Source organism: Salvelinus alpinus, chromosome 3 (assembly GCF_045679555.1).
Source record: "Salvelinus alpinus chromosome 3, SLU_Salpinus.1, whole genome shotgun sequence".
NCBI classification, from domain to species: Eukaryota; Metazoa; Chordata; class Actinopteri; order Salmoniformes; family Salmonidae; genus Salvelinus; species Salvelinus alpinus.
Window position 1 is genome coordinate 18,384,945 of NC_092088.1, and position 21,761 is coordinate 18,406,705.

Genomic DNA, 21,761 nt, shown 5'->3' on the forward strand with positions numbered 1-21,761 from the left:
CACAAGCTTGCTGACCCGTACATAAGGTATCAGTCACGAAATGACACCTGTCATCTTTATTTACTCATATTGCCATAATGCCATTCATTACAAGTGTGTAGATTCATAATAAATAAGCAACTTAAATCTTAATCAAAGACATAAGAAACAGTCAGCCTAAGTTTGTTTTGAGAGATACACATTTCAACTGCAATCATCGACAGGGCGAACACTAGACGCTTGTCTATAACGGTCGTCTTTCAAAACACCACCTTGTAAACATTAGCATATGAAAAGAGTCTGTATAAAATGTAAAAACAAAAAATAGTCACATTACCTTAATGAATGCACATTATTATACTGCTTATAGTGGTCTTCAAGAACCAAATCATGTTTCGTGTTCAAGCCTCAAGACATTTCTATGCAGTAGCAGTAATCATTTGCTGAAAAAGGGGATTCTATCAACAGTTTCACCACATGCAACGCTCACATGAGAATGTTCTGGGAAATGTATATAATTGTTATCCATTCAAATCTATATCAATGTTTTAAGAATTAGTTTAGGCTCAATTTACAGGGCTGGCTTGATCAACAACACAGTTACATTCACTAAAGTATACACCATTTTTCAAAATGTTCAATTAATGGCGGTGCATAAAGATGTCAGAATTCAGGTTTGACTTCATTGTTTTACCACTATAGACTGGATTTTTAAACTACAGCCTGCGACATGGTTCAACACGCCAATAAATCAGAACATTATACTTTGTTTTTAAATCGCCGGCTTCTTGGAGCTAGAATTGGGATCATGTATACTGTGCTAACGACAACACTGGAGTACAGGAGAGCAATACAGCGAACTTATCAAACGAGGTATTTGCGGCAAGTACATGGGGGCCACCATCTTTAAGCACCTCCACGATTGTCATCATACTGCAAGTGACTCTGAGGATGACATGTGGCTCTTCAACAAATTTGGAGTAGTGAAAAAGTTAAGCAATACATGTACCATGTGAGTATTATTGACAGTAATTGACTAACTACACCTCTGAACAAGCACGCAACATTTTCTTTTATCGAATTCAAAAAGACTGCAAAGGCACAGCCAGCACACTTCTTCATTGTTCCTTTGAGGGCAGTAGTCAGCTTCATGTGCCCCAAACCAACATGGCGGCTTCAACCCTGGTCCTTAGCAGAGTCCAGCTTTGGTAATGTTGTATTTGCATATTGTGTACTGTTGTAGGCAGCATATGATTAACACAGCAGGGATTATTGTATAGTCATAATGGTAGCAGTTGAAACCCTTTGCTTTACATTAAAAGTATACTGACAGAGTTGACCAGAGTAAACCAAGGACCGAGGCTTTGTCACCAAACGACACGGAATTCCATCCAGATAGATACTCATGGTAGTCATAGGCACACTTTGAGGCCTGAGGAAACATTGAGAGACGCAGCTGCCTGCGTTGGACAACATGCAGTATTATTCACTGAGTCCATGTAGTTGTCAGTCTTGCTTGCCAGACTCATGGCACTCGGCTGTGGGAAGAGACTATAGAGGTCTATAACCAGGGCTATTAAATGTCACTAGTCCTTGCTCCCAGAGCCAGGTCCCCCAGAGTGGAGAAGAAGTCCTCCATTTCCTTCTCCAGGAGCCGGTTCCTGTTCTCTGCGTCGTGACGGGCTCGCTCTGAGTTGCGGAGCTTGATCTCCAGCATCCGCTGCTTTTTTCTCTCCTGCTCCATCTCCTGCTCCAGACGCTCCATCTGAGCACACAGCGCCGCACTGGACTCCTCCAGCCTGCAGGGGGCACACACACACATGTTGATTTACACAAATGTAGAGCTGGCGCTCCTTAATACATGTAACCCGAGAAAGATTGTTGACAGATTTACAGCAATATTGAGTATTTTAGAGGGGGAAATACTTTAGTCCTTTGATTTTTTGGGCCACTAGGAATCAATCTACTCAGTGCATATTTTGTTGTTATGTTCACATGAACTGTTTCTCAGAAGTTTCATAAAAAATTCTGACTTATAAACCCCCATAGTACAATAAATAACCTTGCAGACTTACTTTTTGATCCTGGTCTCGTAGGCCACCTTCTGTTTCCTCAGCTCATCCTTCAGACCCTCCACCAGGCTGGTAAGTGCTTTGGAGCCTCCATCATGGTCTTCTGGCCTCACGATGGACGGCACCACCATATTGGCTATGGTGTTCCCGTTGTCACTGCAGCCTGCACTGCTAACACACAGTTCCATGGCTTCACTACTGTCCTGCTCTTGCTCTGAGACCCTATCTCCAACTCTCTCCTCCACCCGGCCTCCCCTCTGACCCTGGCCCGGGCCCTGGGGTGAGGCTAGCTCCTGCCATTGGCACTCCTCTAGACCCTTCCCATTACCACAGTTAGGCCCTGAGGGCTCGCTGCCTGAGTCGGATGCGGAGATGTCACAGGAGGAGGTAGACCAAGGCGTGCTGGCTACACTAGGGCCACTGCCCATGCTGGAGGAAGATGTGACGTTGTCGTAAGTGGACAGTCTCTGGGAAAAGCCAGTGGAGTCCCTGACACGCTCCCCCGAGGAGGTGCGCCTGTGGCTCCTCAGAGAGGACAGCCCGTTCATCAGCCAGTTGCCACTGGGGGACACAGTGGTGACGTCGACCTGAGGAGGGGGCCGTGGCGTTGAGGTGCCCTTGAAAGAGTACTTCCAGGAGGGAAGGTTCTTGGTCTGCTTGCTGGGGCTGACCACCGTCTCCCCCTTCCCTGAAGGAGCTAGTCTAGGTGGAGGGGTGGTGGCAGCACAGAGCTTTGCGTCCAGAGAAGAGGCGCTGCTGCAGGCGAGGTCCTCGTTGGGGTTGGTGGGGCAGTTCTGGAGGTCCTCCTCAGAGATCCAGCCACCGATGCTGTGCTGCTGGAGCCGTTGGCCCTGGAGGGTCACCTCTGGCTGGGGAACAGGGACCTCCAGCTCCCCCCTCCCCGAGTACAGACGGTTATGTTCACTGATCAGTACGGTCATGAGGCTTTGGACTAGGGAGGTCCCTTTACAGGAAATAAAAAACAATAAGGAACTATACCGTACAACGCTGCTCTACTTTAGATTTGACATGTTTTATGAACTAGAGATAGACAAGATGAGTCATGAATAGATAACATGCAATAGTGACGTTTCTCTGTACTCCGCTTTCCAAAGGCTAATGTACTGTATCTACTCTGACTCATACCTCCCAGACAGTTGTATAAAAAAAATATTAGGAATGTCTCATATGATTAATACAGTGCCTATTAATATCAGTATAATATAAAATGAATGAGAGTTCACACCTTCCATAATAGCCACTGGGTCCTCCATTTTGGGTCGGAGGATATTTGGTCCAAATACTGTGGCCAGGTTCTGTACACTCATCTTGTTTTTGTTTGCGTGAGACTGGACCTCGTCAAGAAACCTACAAAGGAAGGCATGGCACGGTGGGACGGAATTAAAACCATATGAAAATGGCACCGTGATAAAACAAGATATTTGAGATATTCAAAAGAAGGAGTTGTATGTTTATGGACGTACATGCATATATACTTCAGGAGATTGTAGTTGGCGGGAGGAAGATTGCTCACTTGCTTGCCCAGCTCCTGTACACCCTAAAAGATGAGATGAGAACATACAGTATCACCATCACTTGTTTCTTCACATAGACAACATGTACTTGAACACTGGCTTCTATCGAATGACAGAGCAGTTCTGTTCTTTGGCTTTGGTGTCATAGTGTGAATACTAACATGAACTGGAACTAGTGCAGAGAAGTGTTTCTTACCTCCTCCACGTCTTTGGCCAGCAGCTGAGCACAGGAGAGGAAGTCCTCATACTTGGAGAAAGGGACCACAGGCTCAGGCAGTTCACGGAGGTAGAGCTTCAGCAGGGATGCCACCGTGTGGACGTCAGTGTTACTGCAAGAGGGTACAAAATAGTTATCTAGAGTGGTCTACTAACTGTATGAATCAGTCCAATAGCAAGTGGCCAACAGTAGAGGGATTTATTGTGTGTTTCACAGGCGGCTGGTGGCACCTTAATTGGGGAGGACGGGCTCATAGTAATGGCTGTAATGGAATGAAGTCAAAACATCATACACATGGTTTACTTATGTTTGATACCATTCCATTCACTTCATTCCAGTCGTTGTTATGAGCCGTTCTCCCCTGACCAGCCTCGTATGTATACACTGTCACAGTACAGGATGCGTACTCAGAGCAGGCACTGACCAGCTGTCAACCTCTCCCTGACTCAGTCTGTAATGCCTACATGTTTCAAATAGACCACCATAGTCCCTGTGCCCTAGAACGCCAAGGTAACCTGCCTAAATGACTACCGCCCCGTAGCACTCACATCTGTAGCCATGAAATACTTTGAAAGGCTGGTCATGGCTCACATCAACACCATCATACCAGAAATCCTGGACCCACTCCAATTCACATACCGCCCAAACGGATCCACAGATGACGCAGTCTCTATTGCACTTCACACTGCCCTCTTCCAACTGGACAAAAGGAACACCTACATGAGAATGCTGTTCAGCGTTCAACACCATAGTGCCCTCCAAGCTCATCACTAAGCTAAAGACCCTGGGACTGAACACATCCCTTTGCACCTGGATCCTGGATTTCCTGATGGGCCGCCCCCAGGTGGTGAGGGTAGGCAGCAACACATCCGCCACACTGACCCCCAGCACGGAGGCCCATCAAGGGTGTGTGCTTAGTCCCCTCCTGTACCGCCTGTTCACCTACGACTGCGAGGCCACACACGATATCCAACACGACGGTAATATGCCTGACCACTCACGACGATGAGACAACATACAGGGAGGAGGTCAGCGACTGCCAGGACAACAACTACTCCCACAATATGAGAAAGACAAAAAAGCTGATTTTTGATTACAGGAAAAGGAGGGACTGGTTGATCACTTCTTGGTATGGCAACTTCTCAGCATCCGACTGCAAGGCGCTACAGAGAGTAATGTGTACGGCCCAGTACATCACTAGGACTGAGCTCCCTGCCCTTCAGGACCTCTATACCAGGCGGTGCCAGAGGAATGCCCTAAAAATTGTCAAAAACTCAAGCCACCCAAGTCATAGACTGTTCTCTCTGCTACCGCATGGCAAGCAGTAACGGAGAGCCAAGTATGGGACCAAAAGGCTCCTGAACAGTTTCTACCCCAAGCCATAAGACTGCTGAACAACCATTAATCAAATGGCTCCCCAGACTATTTGCATTGACCCCCTTTTGCACTTACTCTCTTGCACACTCACTGGAATCTAACCATAAACTCTCGCTCGCTCGCACGCGCGCGCGCGCGCACACACACACACACACACACACACACACACACACACACACACACACACACACACACACACACACACACACACACACACACACACACACACACACACACACACACACACACACACACACACACACACAAACTGCTACTATCTGTTTATTATCTATTTATAGTCACTTTACCCCTACCTACATGCACATACCTCAATTACCTCGACTGACACGTACCCCTGCACATTACCAGTACCCATTGTATGTAGCCTCGTTATTGTTATTTTATTGTGTTACTATTTTTCCTTTAATTTATTTACCAAATGTTTAAACTTTTTTTAAGGGCTTGGAAGTAAGCATTTCACACTAAGGTCTACACCTGTTGTGTTCAGCGCATGTGACTAATAACATTTCATTTTATTTGACTGTCAATAATTGACCACTGCCACCATTACTGTGGTCACCACTTCTACATCCAGCTGAACAAATAGCAAGTCAGCACTTTTTGCCATTCAATAACAGCGAATGCAGATCTACCTGTCAAACAGAGGCTTATCCCCACAGTCAAAGGCTTCCTGTAGATCCTTTACCAGGTTAGCCTGCCCTGGCATTCGAAAGAGGCCCTCCTCATCCAGACCTCGTTCCTTTATGAAATCCACACACTGCTCCACCAGAAGAGGTGCCAGGCGGTCCCCAAATTTCGTCTCATACTGGACGGTGTCTTCTAAATGCTGGCCAAATATCCCTGCAGGCAAAAAACATGGTTTACATACAGTATATGGTTCTGTATTTCAGTATTTTATGATGGTTGTCATTCATTCAATTCAAAAAGTTTTAACATATTAAAATGACAAATCAATGGAAAGTTATCATCAGGAATACCAATATGCAGTTTGTCAACATTCAGTAGTTGGATGAACAGTAAACACAAAATGCAAATTAAATAAAGGAGAAACAGAGAGGAAGGAAAAACAGTTCAGACAGTCTTCACATCTACATCGATCAATCGCGCACCGCATCTCACCTGATTGTGCGCAACACCGCCTCTCAACACAGTCGCAACCACTAGACCCTGACAGATCAGAGTAGTCGTAGTACGTCATCGAGCAAGTGCTACACAGAATCAGAGCGCGCTTTTCATACATTCCAAAGCCACATTTACCAAGCAGCGACGGTCGAAGTAATTCAATCCAGTCTGGCTCGTGCACTCGAGATGACTGGTTTTCTAATAACACGTAATGACACATCTATAGACGTTGGTAATAGCGCAGCGTCCGAGCAGACGTGAGAATAGGATGAGCAAGAGATAAAAGGTTTGGTGGCAGATAGGCAGCACATAAAAATTTAAATAACAGACATGGAAGCGTCACGGGTTCTGCCAGCAGTATTCCTGTTAACGACAGTTCTATAAATTGGCAACAGTTCTATTCTTGATGGAAAGCGAGAACTGGAAAGCGAGAACTGGAAAGCATTCCTGCAGCCATGTAAATTCGAGACGATGGAAACGAAATACACTCCAGTGCAACAGAACATTCAGGGGCCAATACAAAACGTGCCAATAGGCCTCAAATACTGTACAGATGAAATCCTGCTGTTATCAGCAATCTCGTGCATATCCTCCTGATGTAAAATGGAAATGATAGCCAACCGTTTTCAGTTTAGGCCCTATTTACATGAATTAGACATGTCGGGCTAAAGAAGAGTGATCTTCGTCATTGCACGCACCTTTGAAAATGTAATGTATGAAGCCACAAGTACTGTCTACAATACAGTGCCTCCCTTCCAGTTCCAGAGAGTTGGTTGGTTTAAAGTTACGGCAATGATCACAGACATACTGTGATCCTCCTATTTATAACGTCATTTTTGTAACATAATATCTGTATATTCAGCTGCCTCCACACAACCTAGCCTAGTTATATTTCTGGACACACGTCAAGAATAGTAGCATACAGTAGACTAGCCTCCAGTGCAACGTTAGCAACTGAAGACTTCGAGCTCTGAAAGGACCTTTTATTCTGTTCTGAACATACAGTGCATTCGGAAAGTATTCAGACCCCTTGTCTTTTTCCACATTTTGTTAATTACAGCATTATTCTCAAATATATTACACAATGACAAAAACATTTTAGACATTTTTGCAAATGTATATAAAAAATATATTTAAAAAAGATCACATTTACATAAGTATTCAGACTCTTTACTCAGTACTTTGTTGTAGCTCCTTTGGCAGCGATTACAACCTCGAGTCTTCTTGGGTATGACATTAAAAGCTTGGCACACAGATCCTCTCAAGCTCTGTCAGGTTGGATGGGGAGCATCGCTGCACAGCTATTTTCAGGTTTCTCCAGAGATGTTTGATTGGGTTCAAGTCCGGGCTCTGGCTGGGCCACTCAAGGACATTCAGAGACTTGTCCAGAACCCACTCCTGCAATGTCTTGGCTGTTTGCTTAGGGTCGTTGTCCTGTTGGAAGGTGAACCTTCGCCCCAGTCTCATGTCCTGAGAACTGGGGCGAAGCAGGTTTTCATCAAGGAACTCTCTGTACTTTGCTCCGTTCATCTTTCCCTCGATCCTGACTCGTCTCCCAGTCCCTGCCGCTGAAAAACATCCCCACAGCATGATGCTGCCACCACCATGCTTCACCGTGATGCTTGGCATTCAGGACAAAGAGTTCAATCTTGGTTTAATCAGACCAGAGAATGGTCTGACAGTCCTTTAGGTGCCTTTTGGCAAACTCCAAGCAGGCTGTCATGAGCCTTTTATTGAGGAGTGGCCTCTGTCTGGCCACTCTACCATAAAGGCCTGATTGGTGAAGTGCTGCAGAGATGGTTGTTCTTCCATTTAAGAATGATGGAAGCCACTGTGTTCTTGGGGACCTTCAATGCTACATACATTTTGTGTTACCCTTCCCCAGATCTGATCCTCGACACAATCCTGTCTCAGAGCTTTACGGACAATTCCTTCAGCCTCATGGCTTGGTTTTTACTTTGACATGTACTGTCAACTGTGGGACCTTATATAGACAGGTGTGTGCCTTTCCAAATCATGTTCAATCAATTGAATTTACCACAGGTGGACTCCAATAAATTTGTAGAAACATCTCAAGGATGATCAATGGAAACAGGATGCACTTGAGCTCAATTTCGAGTCTCATAGCAAAGGGTCTGAATACTTATGTAAATAAGGTATTTCTGTTTAAAAAACATTTTTTTTAATGTTTTTGCTTTGTCATTATGGGGGTATTGTGTGTGATTGACAAATATTTTTTATTTATTTAATCAATTTTAGAATAAGGCTGTAACGTAACAAAATGTGGAAAAAGTCAAGGGGTCTGAATACTTTTCGAATGCACAGTACGTCATAAAATTATCTTCTGTCTATCAAACCACTGACCCCATAAAGCACTAGACAAAGACGTTTGAGTGACATATACAAAGAGCATAATGTGAGCCCGTACCAGAATATGCTTTCACTGAGATTTAGAGTGCATTTTGTAATCATTCTGTCTAGTAATATAACTCTGGGCAAAGCAGTTTACCTCTAGCCCGGCTAAACCAGCCTGAACAAAGCAAAACAACGGTGAAACATAGCAAAATGATTTGGAATGCCAGGCTAATTTACCTCCTCCAAAGGGTGCCCAGATGACCCGTCTTATGGCCTTGACCCAGTCATCCATGTCACTCTGAGAGTTGGCCATGAGCAGAAAGGCCTCATGACTGAGCGCAGCACGGTCCTTTTCTCCTCCTGGACCACCTGAGCGAGAAAGAGAGAGAAAGAGAAAGAAAAAGAGCAAGAGAGAGATGAAGAGAGAGAAATTGAGAGAAAGAAAGAAAGAGAGATGGAGAGAGTGAGAAAGACAAAGAGAGAGACGGAGCGAGAGAGATGAGTGGAATTAGTCTTTGAAAAGTACATATTTTTGCCAGACTCCAATCTTGGGGAAGACTGGACTGATGTTAATTAAAGGTTGATGAGTCCAGCAGCCACTTCAATATCCTCCCATGTTTTTCCCCATACCACAGCTCTACAGGGGGAGATGGTGTCCTTCAAGATCCCATCCCTGTACTAGGCTACAATATGAGATATTGTGAATGGTCAACAACCTCTGACTCCTCAAAAATCTAATTGTCAAAATTAAAATTCTGATTCGATTTTCAGCAAATCAAGCTAATTATCATCTGCCCTCATCTCAGACCTATCAGTAAATAATGTTGTAACTGGCATTAGTACCACTAGATGGTGGAGTTGATTTGTTTAGAATACAGTGACAGCTACAAACTTAACAGAATGACTGAAATACCGATATAGACTACGTGTCTCAATTGATTGACCCTAATTGTCACATTTAAGTGATTAATCAGATATAATTATTTAGATGTCATTTTACTGTGGTCCAGTTATATGTTATGGTATCTCTTGCCATGTTACTCAATAGCATTTACCTTCGGTCCAGTTATATGTTATGGTATCTCTTGCCATGTTACTCAATAGCATTTAGCTTCGGGAAGGTAAACCAAATATAAACAGCAGTGCCATAAAGTTAATTGCCTTTGTCACCCAGCTCAGCAAACTCACACCTTTATCACTGAGCAGACCAGTTGCTGTGTACTCATGTGACCCCTACACTCTTAGATAAAAGGGTTCCAAAAGGGTTCTTCGGCTTTCCCCATAGGAGAACCCTTTTAGGTTCCAGATAGAACCCTTTTTGGTTCCATGTTGAACCCTCGGTGGAAAGGGTTTTACCCTTTGGTTTATTTGGTTTACCTTCCCGAAGCTAAATGCTATTGAGTGCATTTTAATTTAACAAATCAAAATTAATACAATCTGAACAACATAATAATAGAATATTGCACCATATCAAAGAAAAATAAATAACAATGTGTAAAACTGCAGCATCCCACTTAAAACATCAAACTGGTCCATATTGTCTCTCTTCTTTAGAGGGAACGGATGTGGCCACTATGCAGAGTCTCCCTGTCATGACTTTAGTAAGGTAGGTAGACAGAGGCCTTGTTCTTCCACCAGCTCAGAGTTTTTCAGCACCTACTGTGCTCCTGTGGAAGTATTCCACAGCTGCTTTCACTTTGTCCACATTGGGCTTCATCACCTTCAGAGCATCTCTTACAATCAGGTTGATTGTGTGGGCAAGACATGGATGATGGGTCCATTTAAACATTTTCATGGCTTTGGTTATGTTAGCTGCATTGTCGCTAACACAACATACCACTTTTCCATCTACTTGCCATTCTCAACAGTTTCTCTGTCAAGTTCTCTGAGGAGTGTCTGTCGCTGAACTCAAAGCAGTCTAGAAGACAGCTAGACATCAAAAAATCTTCAATGAAGTGACATGTGACCAACATGTAAGAAGTGGTTACCCTTGATGTCCAGCACTCAGTGGTAAGGCAAACTGCAGTAGCTTTTTGGACTCTTTCCCGCACTGAAGCCTGTATGCTCTCGTACAGTTATGGAATAAGTGATTTTGAAAGGGTTTTCCTGCTTGGAATTGTGTACATTGGATTTAGACTATTGCTATAATAATTTCTAAAAACCTGTCCTCCACGATCGAAAATGGCTGGAAATCGGTGGGAATCATTTTAGCCAATATGCAATATCAATTTGGCCTTGTTTTGCTACAGACTTTGGCATAAACTGGTCCATAGAAGACTGCGTTGCTGTGGGTCACAGAGTACATTTACATTACATTTAAGTCATTTAGCAGACGCTCTTATCCAGAGCGACTTAGCTGCATTGTCGCTAACACAACATACCACTTTTCCATCTACTTGCCATTCTCAACAGTTTCTCTGTCAAGTTCTCTGAGGAGTGTCTGTCGCTGAACTCAAAGCAGTCTAGAAGACAGCTAGACATCAAAAAATCTTCAATAAAGTGACATGTAACCGACATGTAAGAAGTGGTTACCCTTGATGTCCAGCACTCAGTGGTAAGGCAAACTGCAGTAGCTTTTTGGACTCTTTCCCGCACTGAAGCCTGTATGCTCTCGTACAGTTATGGAATAAGTGATTTTGAAAGGGTTTTCCTGCTTGGAATTGTGTACATTGGATTTAGACTATTGCTATAATAATTTCTAAAAACCTGTCCTCCACGATCGAAAATGGCTGGAAATCGGTGGGAATCATTTTAGCCAATATGCAATATGCAATATCAATAAAAATAACAGTTACATGTAGTGGAGTTACTTTTAGTCATTTCCATATTTATTCAACATTTACCAAATTTTTTTTTTGGCAACATCCATATATGTCATTTTCATTTGTTATAATATATTAACATTAAGATTCATATGTAAACATAGAGATTTCCCAAAAAATGGATCTACATGCACACAAAGAAGAAGAAAAAGAACCCTCCATGTCATGCAAGCACATCACAAGAATCGGCTTTGCTACAGACTTTGGCATAAACTGGTCCATAGAAGACTGCGTTGCTGTGGGTCACAGAGTACATTTACATTACATTTAAGTCATTTAGCAGACGCTCTTATCCAGAGCGACTTAAATTACTTGACTGAGTGGATACGTTGAGGTGCTGGCTCCACCACTATCACTAGCAGGCCCGCTAGTTTCTCGAAGCTCCGCTACAGCTAGCTTCACAGTTGGGTGCACAGTTCACATATGCCGGTGTAGGTTGTGCGTAGAATCGGCTTGATAGGAGATTTTGTTTTGGCAAATTCTACACTGTGCTCTAACATTGTCTACATTATTAAAATGCATCCAAATGCTACTGTGCTTCCGACTCATTTTCCAGCTATTGTTTTCATAGCTGTCCTTCCTCTCTCTCCTCGGCTTCTAAGTGTGTGACTAGTGTGAGCAACTAGTGCTAGCAATCTCGTCACCATCTCAAAATGGAAATATCTGACACAAATAAACAAGTAACAGAATCCATCTCCTCAGTACCTGTAAATGAATGAAGTTGACAGCGACCAGAATAATTATCCTTCGGAATAGGGTCCTCCTCTCGCATATTGCTTGGTCTGCTGCTCCATCATTGTAAGCTTGCATGCATGATATTATACATGCTACGATTTTTTGAGATTGTAAAATGTTATTTAGCTTACTGTTTAAGAATGATTAATAGCCAGAATAGTGGTTTCACTGTGAAGCTAATATTGCATTGGAGCTGATAATGTGCTTCTCTAATGAGTAGGCTTGCATTGTGAGTAGGCTTGCATTGTGAGTGGGCTTGCATTGTGAGTAGGCTTGCATTGCATTGTGAGTAGGCTTGCATTGTGAGTAGGCTTGCATTGTGAGTAGGCTTGTAGGCTTGCATTGTGAGTAGGCTTGCATTGTGAGTAGGCTTGTAGGCTTGCATTGTGAGTAGGCTTGCATTGTGAGTAGGCTTGTAGGCTTGCATTGTGAGTAGGCTTGCATTATGAGTAGGCTTGTAGGCTTGCATTGTGAGTAGGCTTGCATTGTGAGTAGGCTTGCATTATGAGTAGGCTTGTAGGCTTGCATTGTGAGTAGGCTTGCATTGTGAGTAGACTTGCATTGTGAGTAGGCTTGTAGGGTTGCATTGTGAGTAGGCTTGCATTGTGAGTAGGATTGTAGGCTTGCATTGTGAGTAGGCCTGTAGGCTTGCATTGTGAGTAGGCTTGTAGGCTTGCATTGTGAGTAGGCTTGCATTATGAGTTGGCTTGTAGGCTTGCATTGTGAGTAGGCTTGCATTGTGAGTAGGCTTGTAGGCTTGCATTGTGAGTAGGCTTGCATTGTGAGTAGGATTGTAGGCTTGCATTGTGAGTATGCTTGTAGGCTTGCATTGTGAGTAGGCTTGTAGGCTTGCATTGTGAGTAGGCTTGTAGGCTTGCATTATGAGTAGACTTGTAGGCTTGCATTGTGAGTAGGCTTGCATTGTGAGTAGGCTTGCATTATGAGTAGGCTTGTAGGCTTGCATTGTGAGTAGGCTTGCATTATGAGTAGGCTTGTAGGCTTGCATTGTGAGTAGGCTTGCATTATGAGTAGGCTTGTATTGTGAGTAGGCTTGCAGGGTTGCATTGTGAGTAGGATTGTAGGCTTACATTGTGAGTAGGCTTGTAGGCTTGCATTGTGAGTAGGCTTGTAGGCTTGCATTGTGGGTAGGCGTGTAGGCTTGCATTGTGAGTAGGCTTGCATTGTGAGTAGGCTTGTAGGCTTGCATTGTGAGTAGGCTTGTATTGTGAGTAGGCTTGTAGGCTTGCATTGTGAGTAGGCTTGCATTGTGAGTAGGGTTGTAGGCTTGCATTGTGAGTAGGCTTGCATTGTGAGTAATTCATATAACTATCACACCGTGCATATTATTTTAAATGACATTGATTTTCAAGATTTATATTCGTTGATAACTAATATTGAAAGGTGATATGATGCATTCTAACTAGATTAGAAGGCCTAGGCTACTTCATCCTAATGTAAGCTAAATGCATTGGATACAAAACAAATACTGGCATGTGATAAAGGACAACATGTCCAATATAATTATGTAAATGTGTATCAAACAGAAATATATATTCAATTAAATGAATACAGCATTGTAATATGATTGATGCCTTTCTCTCCTTGCAGTGGATTAGACAGATGCAGTCACCAGATACTGTAGATGCCCAAGCCTCAAAACCAGAAACATGAGACATCAACAATTGTAGTTTTAAATAAATGTTAACTTTTTATTGGTTTTCCTGTATCAGTGCATGAGTCCTTAAAACACAGTCCATTGTACAAAATAAATAATTACCAAGTGAGGGATTTCAAGGAGATTAACCTCCAACATTCATAAGCTTGTTCAGTACATAAGCTTGTTCAGCCACAGGTTTCTTTTTTTATAGACAGGACCGGAGTTTCGTTTTTTTTGTTCCAGCCCTTCACTAACACCTAATTCAACTAATTGTGGTCTAAATTGAAGACTTGTTCAATGTGCAATCCCCTGGGTCAGACATCACATCTGTATCTTAGAATCTCATAAATTACAATGTCCTAACAAATCTGCATGATACACAATAACATGTGTGAATCTATTTCTATCTAACATTGTGATGTAACACTCCTGAATAATATCCTGGAATATGGTGATTATGCTGGTGCCTGGGAAGTTCACACCAAGTTATTTACATCTGCAGGGTGTCATGGTGGGATCCTTCATCCTGGAACAAGTAGAGACAAGGGAGTAATTAACCTCACTGCTCAAATTTCACTAACGTTACTGGTTCAAGTTGCTGAAGCCACAACTACCTTTATTAATGTGCAATCGTTTTGTTAACGGTTTTGCATATTTTTAGGCTTGGTCAAGTTGTTTGCAGTAAGAGTAGAATTCCTTAGCTTCTAATTTGAACTAGTAACACCAACCACAATGGTGCAACACAATAGGGGAAGGGAATGTGGCAAGAAAACGTTAGCTAGGTAAACAGACACTGCATACAGCTAGCTAGCAAAACAGACTCGTCAACAAAATGCACAAATAACTTGGCTGGCTAGCAAGCCTAGACTGAACAATACACAATGAACAGCTGTTGTTAATGTTTTACCTCCAAACGAGTCGGGCAGGACTGTTTTCTCCTGCCAAACCAATGTAATGGAGTGAAACGGGATCAGGTGCCCACTTTAGTTCCTGAAAATAAAATACAAAATATTTGCGACATGTCTTTAGCTGGCTAGCAAGTTCACCAGTTCATGATTTAGACTGTCAGATTCTTCACAATTGACCCATTGCTGAATCTACGATTAGTTAATTTAGTTGTTCATCTCTAAACTAACGATAAGCAGGATGAGATCGCCTGCTAGCTAGTTATCGTGTCCGCCCCATCTGGTCACACACTGGTTGAATCAACGTTGTTTCCACGTCACTTCAATTAAATTACATTGAACCAACATGGAATAGATGTTGAATTGACGTGTTAGCTAGCTAACTTGGCAACAAGCGGATAAACACCAGTTACTCAGCATTTTAATCAAACATTCATATGAAAGTAATTTGTTGAATTTTTTAAACATAATTTCATGAATAAACAAACGTTATACTTACATTTCGCAAAAGTATTCCTTTTTCTTCTGGAAAATGCTATCCCAAGCGGGGACTTGTCGGCCATTAATTCAGATGTTTTTTAAAATAACTTTCGCTGCGTCGCAAGGTGTTAAGGGATTTAATTTTTTAATTTTATTAGGCTCACTATCAGGGAAAGGATGATACCTTGTCAGTTGTAGAACTGAATGCATTTCAATGAAATGTGTCTTCCGCATTTAACCCAACCCTTCTGAATCAGAGAGGTGCAGGGGGATGCCTAAATCGACATCCACGAATTCGGCGCCCGGCGAACAGTGTCTCCCTGTACTGCCTTGCTCAGGGGTAAACGACAGATTCTTACCTTGTCAGCTCGGTGATTCGATCCAGCAACCTTCCGGTTACTGGCCCAATGCTCTAACCAACGGCAAAAGCTAGTCTTACTGGGGTCCGATATAAACATTAACATGTATGTGTGTGCATCTATCAGTTACACATAAAATCAGCAAAAAAATAAACGTCCTCTCACTGCGTTTATTTTCAGCAAACTTAACATGTGTAAATATTTGTATGAACATAACAAGATTCAACAACTGAGACATACACTGAACAAGTTCCATAGACATGTGACAAACATACATTTTATAATGTGTCCCTGAACAAAGGGGGGGTGGGGGTCAAAATCAAAAGTAACAGTCAATATCTGGTGTGGCCACCAGTTGCATTAAGTACTGCAGTGCAACTACTCCTCATGGACTGCACCAGATTTGCCCATTCTTGCCGTGAGATGTTACCCCACTCTTCCACCAAGGCACCTGCAAGTTCCCAGACATTTCTGGGGGGAATGGCCCTAGCCCTCACCCTCTGATCCAACAGGTCCCAGACATGCTCAATGGGATTGAGATCCGGGCTCTTCGCTGGCAATGCCAGAACACTAACATTACTGTCTTGCAGGAAATCACGCACAGAACGAGCAGTATGGCTGGTGGCATTGTCATGCTGGAGGGTCATGTCAGGATGAGCCTGCAGGATGGGTACCACATGAGGGAGGAGAATGTCTTCCCTGTAACGCACAGCGTTGAGATTGCCAGCAATGACAACAAGCTCAGTCCGATGATGCTGTGACACACCGCCCTAGACCATGACGGACACTCCACCTCCAAATCGATCCCGCTCCAGAGTACAGGCCTCGGTGTAACGCTCATTCCTTCGACGATAAACGCCTGGTGAGGCAAAACCACAACTCCACGACCGCAATTTCCAAACGCCTGAAGGTACCACGTTCACCTGTACAAACAATAGTACGCAAGTATAAACACCATGGGACCACACAGCCGTCCTACCGCTCAGGAAGGAGACGCGTTCTGTCTCCTAGAGATGAATGTACTTTGGTGCGAAAAGTGCAAATCAATCCCAGAACAACAGCAAAGGACCTTGTGAAGATACTGGAGGAAACAGGTACAAAAGTATCTATATCCACAGTAAAAACGAGTCCTATATTGACATAACCTGAAAAGCCGCTCAGCAAGGAAGAAGCCACTGCTCCAAAACCGCCATAAAAAAAGCCAGACTACATGGGGACAAAGATCGTACTTTTTGGAGAAATGTCCTCTGGTCTGATGAAACAAAAATATAACTGTTTGGCCATAATGACCTTTGTTATGTTTGGAGGAAAAAGGGGAGGCTCGGAAGCCGAAGATCACCATCTCAACCGTGAAGCAAGGGGGTGGCAGCATCATGTTGTGGGGGTGCTTTGGTGCAGGAGGGACTGGTGCACTTCACAAAATAGATGGCATCATGAGGGAGGAAAATTATGTGGATATATTGATGCAACATCTCACGACATCAGTCAGGAAGTTAAAGCTGGGTCGCAAATGTGTCTTCCAAAAGGACAATGACCCCAAGCATACTTCCAAAGTTGTGGCAAAAGGACAACAAAGTCAAGGTATTGGAGTGGCCATCACAAAGCCATGACCGTCCTATAGAAAATGTGTGGGCAGAACTGAAAAAGCGTGTGCGAGCAAGGATGCCTACAATCCTGACTCAGTTACACCAGCTCTGTCAGGAGGAATGGGCCAAAATTCACCCAACTTATTGTGGGAACCTTGTGGAAGGCTACCCGAAATATTTGACCCAAGTTAAACAATTTAAAGGCAATGCTACCAAATACTAATTGAGTGTATGTAAACATCTGACCCACTGGGAATGTGATGAAAGAAATAAACGCTGAAATAAATAATTCTCTCTACTATTATTCTGACATTTCACATTCTTAAAATAAAGTGGTTGTCACAGCTGTCAAAAAGAGGAGACCAAGGCGCAGCATGCGTACATTCTTCTTTATTCTAAGAATTAACACTTAACAAAACAAGCCGTGAAGCTATACAAATGAGTGCTGACAGGTAACTACACATAGACAAGAACCCACCAACACCAAAGGGAAAATGGCTACCTAAATATGATCTCCAATCAGAGACAACGATAAACAGCTGCCTCTGATTGGGAACCATATCATGCCACCATAGATATATAAATCACCTAGACCTACAACAACCCTTGACATACAAAAACCCTAGACAATACAAAAACGAACGTACCCACCCTAGTCACACCCTGACCTAACCAAAATATAAAGAAAACAGAGATATCTCAGGTCAGGGCGTGACAGTGGTGATCCTAACTGACCTAAGACAGGGAATATTTTTACTAGGATTAAATGTCAGGAATTGTGAGAAACTGAGTTAAAATGTATTTGGCTAAGGTGTATGTAAACTTCCGACTTCAACTGTATATCCTTGTATTGCTACTGCTGTATCATCAAATGAATAATCTAAGTGAGTCTCAGACATGGCTAATATATGAATGTTATCTATTGTCAGCAAGTTATTGATTTCATGAACCTTATTTATAGGGCTACATATATTAATATGGGCTATTTTCAGCCCTTTCCTGGGCAGTTTATCTGAGATAGACATAATATGGAAAAGAACAAACAAACCAAAAAAGACAGAAAAACATTCAGCAGTCCAATAATCAGTTGGTCTGTGTAAGTGTGTGTGTGTGTGTGTGTGTGTGTGTGTGTGTGTGTGTGTGTGTGTGTGTGTGTGTGTGTGTGTGTGTGTGTGTGTGTGTGTGTGTGTGTGTGTGTGTGTGTGTGTGTGTGTGTGTGTGTGTGTGTGTGTGTGTGTGTGTGTGTGTGCTGCAGGGTTGAAGCTGCAAACCCATGGGCTTGGCGATCTCATCCCTTCCAGGCTTTTCAGATAAACGATACCCTCGCGGCATACAGTGGGTGTGGCATGTAGTACGCAGATAGACTCTACTCAGCATACATGGCGTTGGGACATGCCAATGTTGACGCCCTGCCTCGAAATTCTGCCTCAAAACCATCAATACACACTGAATTCACCTGCACAGTTGATCTCAATTATTATTGGTCACCTCATTACCGCTCCCTAAAACATGATATTTGTGTCCTGTTGCAACCCAAGTCTTTCAAGATACACTATATATACAAAAGTATGTGGACGCCCCTTCAAATTGTGGATTTGGGTATTTCAGCTAAGCGTCAGCTGGAGTGATGTCAAGCTCACCACCATTGGACTCTGGAGTAGTAGAAAAGTGTTCTTCTCTAGTAATGAATCACTTTTCACCATCTGGCAGTCCAGGTTTGCCGGATGCCAAAAAATGTTTACCTGCCCCAATGCATAGTGCCAACTGTAAAGTTTGGTCGAGGAAGAATAATGATTTGGGGCTGTTTTTCATGGTTCGGGTTAGGCCCCTTAGTTCCTGTGAAGGGAAATCTTAACGCTACAGCATAAAATGACATTATAGACGATTCTGTGCTTCCACCTTTGTGGCAACAGTTTGAGGAAGACCCTTTCCTGTTTCAGGATGACAATGCACTCGTGCACAAAGCGAGGCCCATACAGAAATGGTTTGTCGAGATCGGTGTGGAAGAACTTGACTGGCCTCCACAGAGCCTTGACCTCAACCCAATCGAACATCTTTGAGATTAATTGGAACGCCGACGGCGAGCCAGGCCTAATCGCCCAACATCACTGCCCGACCTCACTAATGCTCGTGGCTGAATGGAAGCAGTCCCCACAGCAATGTTCCAACATTTGGTTGGAAAGCCTTCCCAGAAGAGTGGAGGCTGTTATAGCCCATGATTTTGGAATGAGATGTTCGGTGAGCATGTGTCCACATACTTTTGGTCATGTAGTGTATGTTCGCCCTATGGTTGGTATTGTCATCGCAACAACTTAGTCCTTTTTTAACAGACTAAGGGCAATTTATCTATTTGACAAGTATTCTGTAAAGTATTTCCTTGGTTACCACACAAAATCTACTGTGGCAATTTACTTGACAATATGTATGAATGGAAATTAACATTGGTGTAGCCTACTGACTGTTATTATTTTATTTGTTAATAGTTTCCTATTTACGTTATCTAAAAGTGTCATTTCTTATCAAGATCAGGGGGAAAATAACCATGGACTGTCCACATTTGAAATGTGTAACTACATCAAGTCAATCAGGGGATTGATTTATTTGTGCCAGAAGGACGTGGGCTGGAGTCGTATCTGCGTGATACGGTAGGCCTATACTGTATGTGCGCACTGAAGGCAGCGTCCCTAACCGCTAAACCACCCCAGGCCACAATTGAATTCAATTTTGACAGTTAATTCATAACCTTAGGATACACTAGACATTTGTACGTCATAGTCTGGTGGAGACCATGTTCTATCTTGTGTTATTAATCTATATAAAACGACGGTTGTTGATGTGTATGGCTGAATTTTAGATAAATGTTTGTACATTTGAATGTTGCAGTAACAGGGCCTAGGCCTAGAGTTTGCGCAATCAAGAGAGAATATTAATTTGATAGCAAGCCTGATCCCAGTGATTCGACTACCTCTGCATGGAGAGAAAGAGATCTGCTAATTTTCAGCCACTCACAAGGCTCATTTGAATTTCCTGATGCGGCACGAAAATTCTCTGCAACAGAAGTGTGATCAAGTTAAGAGCCGACATCTGTAGATAGATTTCCTGTTAGTGCATTGCTACTATATTACTATAGTCTTAGAATCAGTTGAAACCCCTTATGCCCGAGTAAAAAGTAATGAGAATTCCCTTGCCTTCATAAAATATTGCATTATGATCCTATCATTTGACTGGTGGAATATTGGTTCTGTGAAGGTATACTGTATTTCCCACTTGTCTTCTGCTTCAAAACAACTTACTCATATTCCAGACAGGCATAAAGCAATAATGCCCAGCTAGCTGCTGCCATCTGATATGAACTTCAATAAAACAGAGAATAAATGGACTCCCACTGTAGGAGGTGATCATATCATTCACCAAATATAATACCTTCTACTGTCTTGTACTAAATATACCTTCTAACCGTCTTGTCTTTATTGGCTACTTTCGGTTCTAAAACATAGGACTTATATCGTTACAGCTTGAAAAGCACTTCTTCAAAAAGCTGTTCCTTTATGTGGTCTGATAGGAAAGCTAAAGCTTTTCAGGCCCAGTTCCTGTCGTTAATAACCGTGTAGACCAGATGGATCCCTTCCCACCAGGTTGCCTAGCCAACGGGAAAGAGAGAAATCAAGCAAGTGATAAAGATGTCTTGCCGACGCAGACATAAAGGAGCCTGAACACAGCCAATAGTTTCTCTTCCAGCCCACTGCCAGGCGGATAAGACAGCTTCACAAAATCAATCAAGAAACGTCAGACTGTCAAAAATCGAAGAAAATCCTCTGTTTGAAGAAAGAAAGTAAAACGATTTGATTTGGAGACAAGAGCTCTGGGATTTAATGAAAGTAAGTCTCACTCCTACAGAGCACAGTGAAGGGCTGGTATTTTGAAAAGGACACTTCATGTTCCACAGAAAACTGCAATGAAGGTCATTTTTTGATGATACTGATTCCCTCAGGTTGGTAAATGTCAGACTGCCCACTGTGCTTGTGGATGAATGGATCCTTAGTGGAAGATGAAGGATGGGTTTTACTGCGAAAAATACATTTCTTCTTATCGCTGATTGTACTGTGTGAACTTAGTTAACTGACTGCAGTAAATGGTAAGCAGTGGCGTTGTGTGTGTACGGTATGTGTGTGTGGTCAGTGTTAATAATTGTCCGGAGAATTATTCTGAGGATTGGGAGTGGATTAACTCCTGTTGACCATCGTGATTGTCCAACCTTTGTTGGATAATCAGAAAAGCTTACCCTTCAAGTGAAATGAAGGACTCTTCACAAAACCTGACTGCAGTATGTTATACAACAACAGAGCCACCAACTAAAGATAACACTTCTTTGAGCCCCTATAGTGCCCCTACTAAGTACACCTTCTGTCGGGGTATGACATGAATCTCAACCGCCAACCTGGTCTCATAGCATTTCCTATGGTTCTGTATGTAAATCCGAAACACTCCATTTAGTATGATATGTTACGTTTCGTGTGGTATGTATTCATTTGTGGATGT

The 21,761-nt window shown here is 42.9% G+C and overlaps 1 protein-coding gene and 1 long non-coding RNA gene across 4 annotated transcripts in view; one reads left to right on the forward strand and one right to left on the reverse strand.

Moving 5' to 3' along the window:
* Nucleotides 1–13: 13 nt before the first annotated feature.
* The window catches only part of LOC139570172 (rho GTPase-activating protein 22-like), a 39,405-nt gene continuing 17,657 nt past the window's right edge, over nucleotides 14–21,761 (reverse strand). For 2 of the 3 annotated variants that reach the window (XM_071391792.1, XM_071391793.1), the window contains 7 exons: nucleotides 8,916–9,047; nucleotides 5,834–6,041; nucleotides 3,783–3,915; nucleotides 3,536–3,609; nucleotides 3,298–3,419; nucleotides 2,055–3,015; nucleotides 14–1,778 (listed from right to left, as the gene is read on the reverse strand). In XM_071391792.1, the coding sequence (XP_071247893.1) occupies nucleotides 1,556–1,778; nucleotides 2,055–3,015; nucleotides 3,298–3,419; nucleotides 3,536–3,609; nucleotides 3,783–3,915; nucleotides 5,834–6,041; nucleotides 8,916–9,047 (1,853 nt within the window). In that variant the 3' untranslated portion in view covers nucleotides 14–1,555. Of the gene's footprint in view, nucleotides 1,779–2,054; nucleotides 3,016–3,297; nucleotides 3,420–3,535; nucleotides 3,610–3,782; nucleotides 3,916–5,833; nucleotides 6,042–8,915; nucleotides 9,048–13,920; nucleotides 14,419–14,799; nucleotides 14,883–21,761 lie in introns of those variants that run through there. The other variant, XR_011674019.1, reaches the window with a different exon arrangement.
* LOC139570174 (uncharacterized) overlaps nucleotides 20,913–21,761 on the forward strand; it is a 30,413-nt gene continuing 29,564 nt past the window's right edge. Inside the window, exon 1 of the long non-coding RNA XR_011674020.1 lies at nucleotides 20,913–21,100. This is a non-coding gene — a long non-coding RNA (uncharacterized lncRNA). The remainder of the gene's footprint in view (nucleotides 21,101–21,761) is intronic.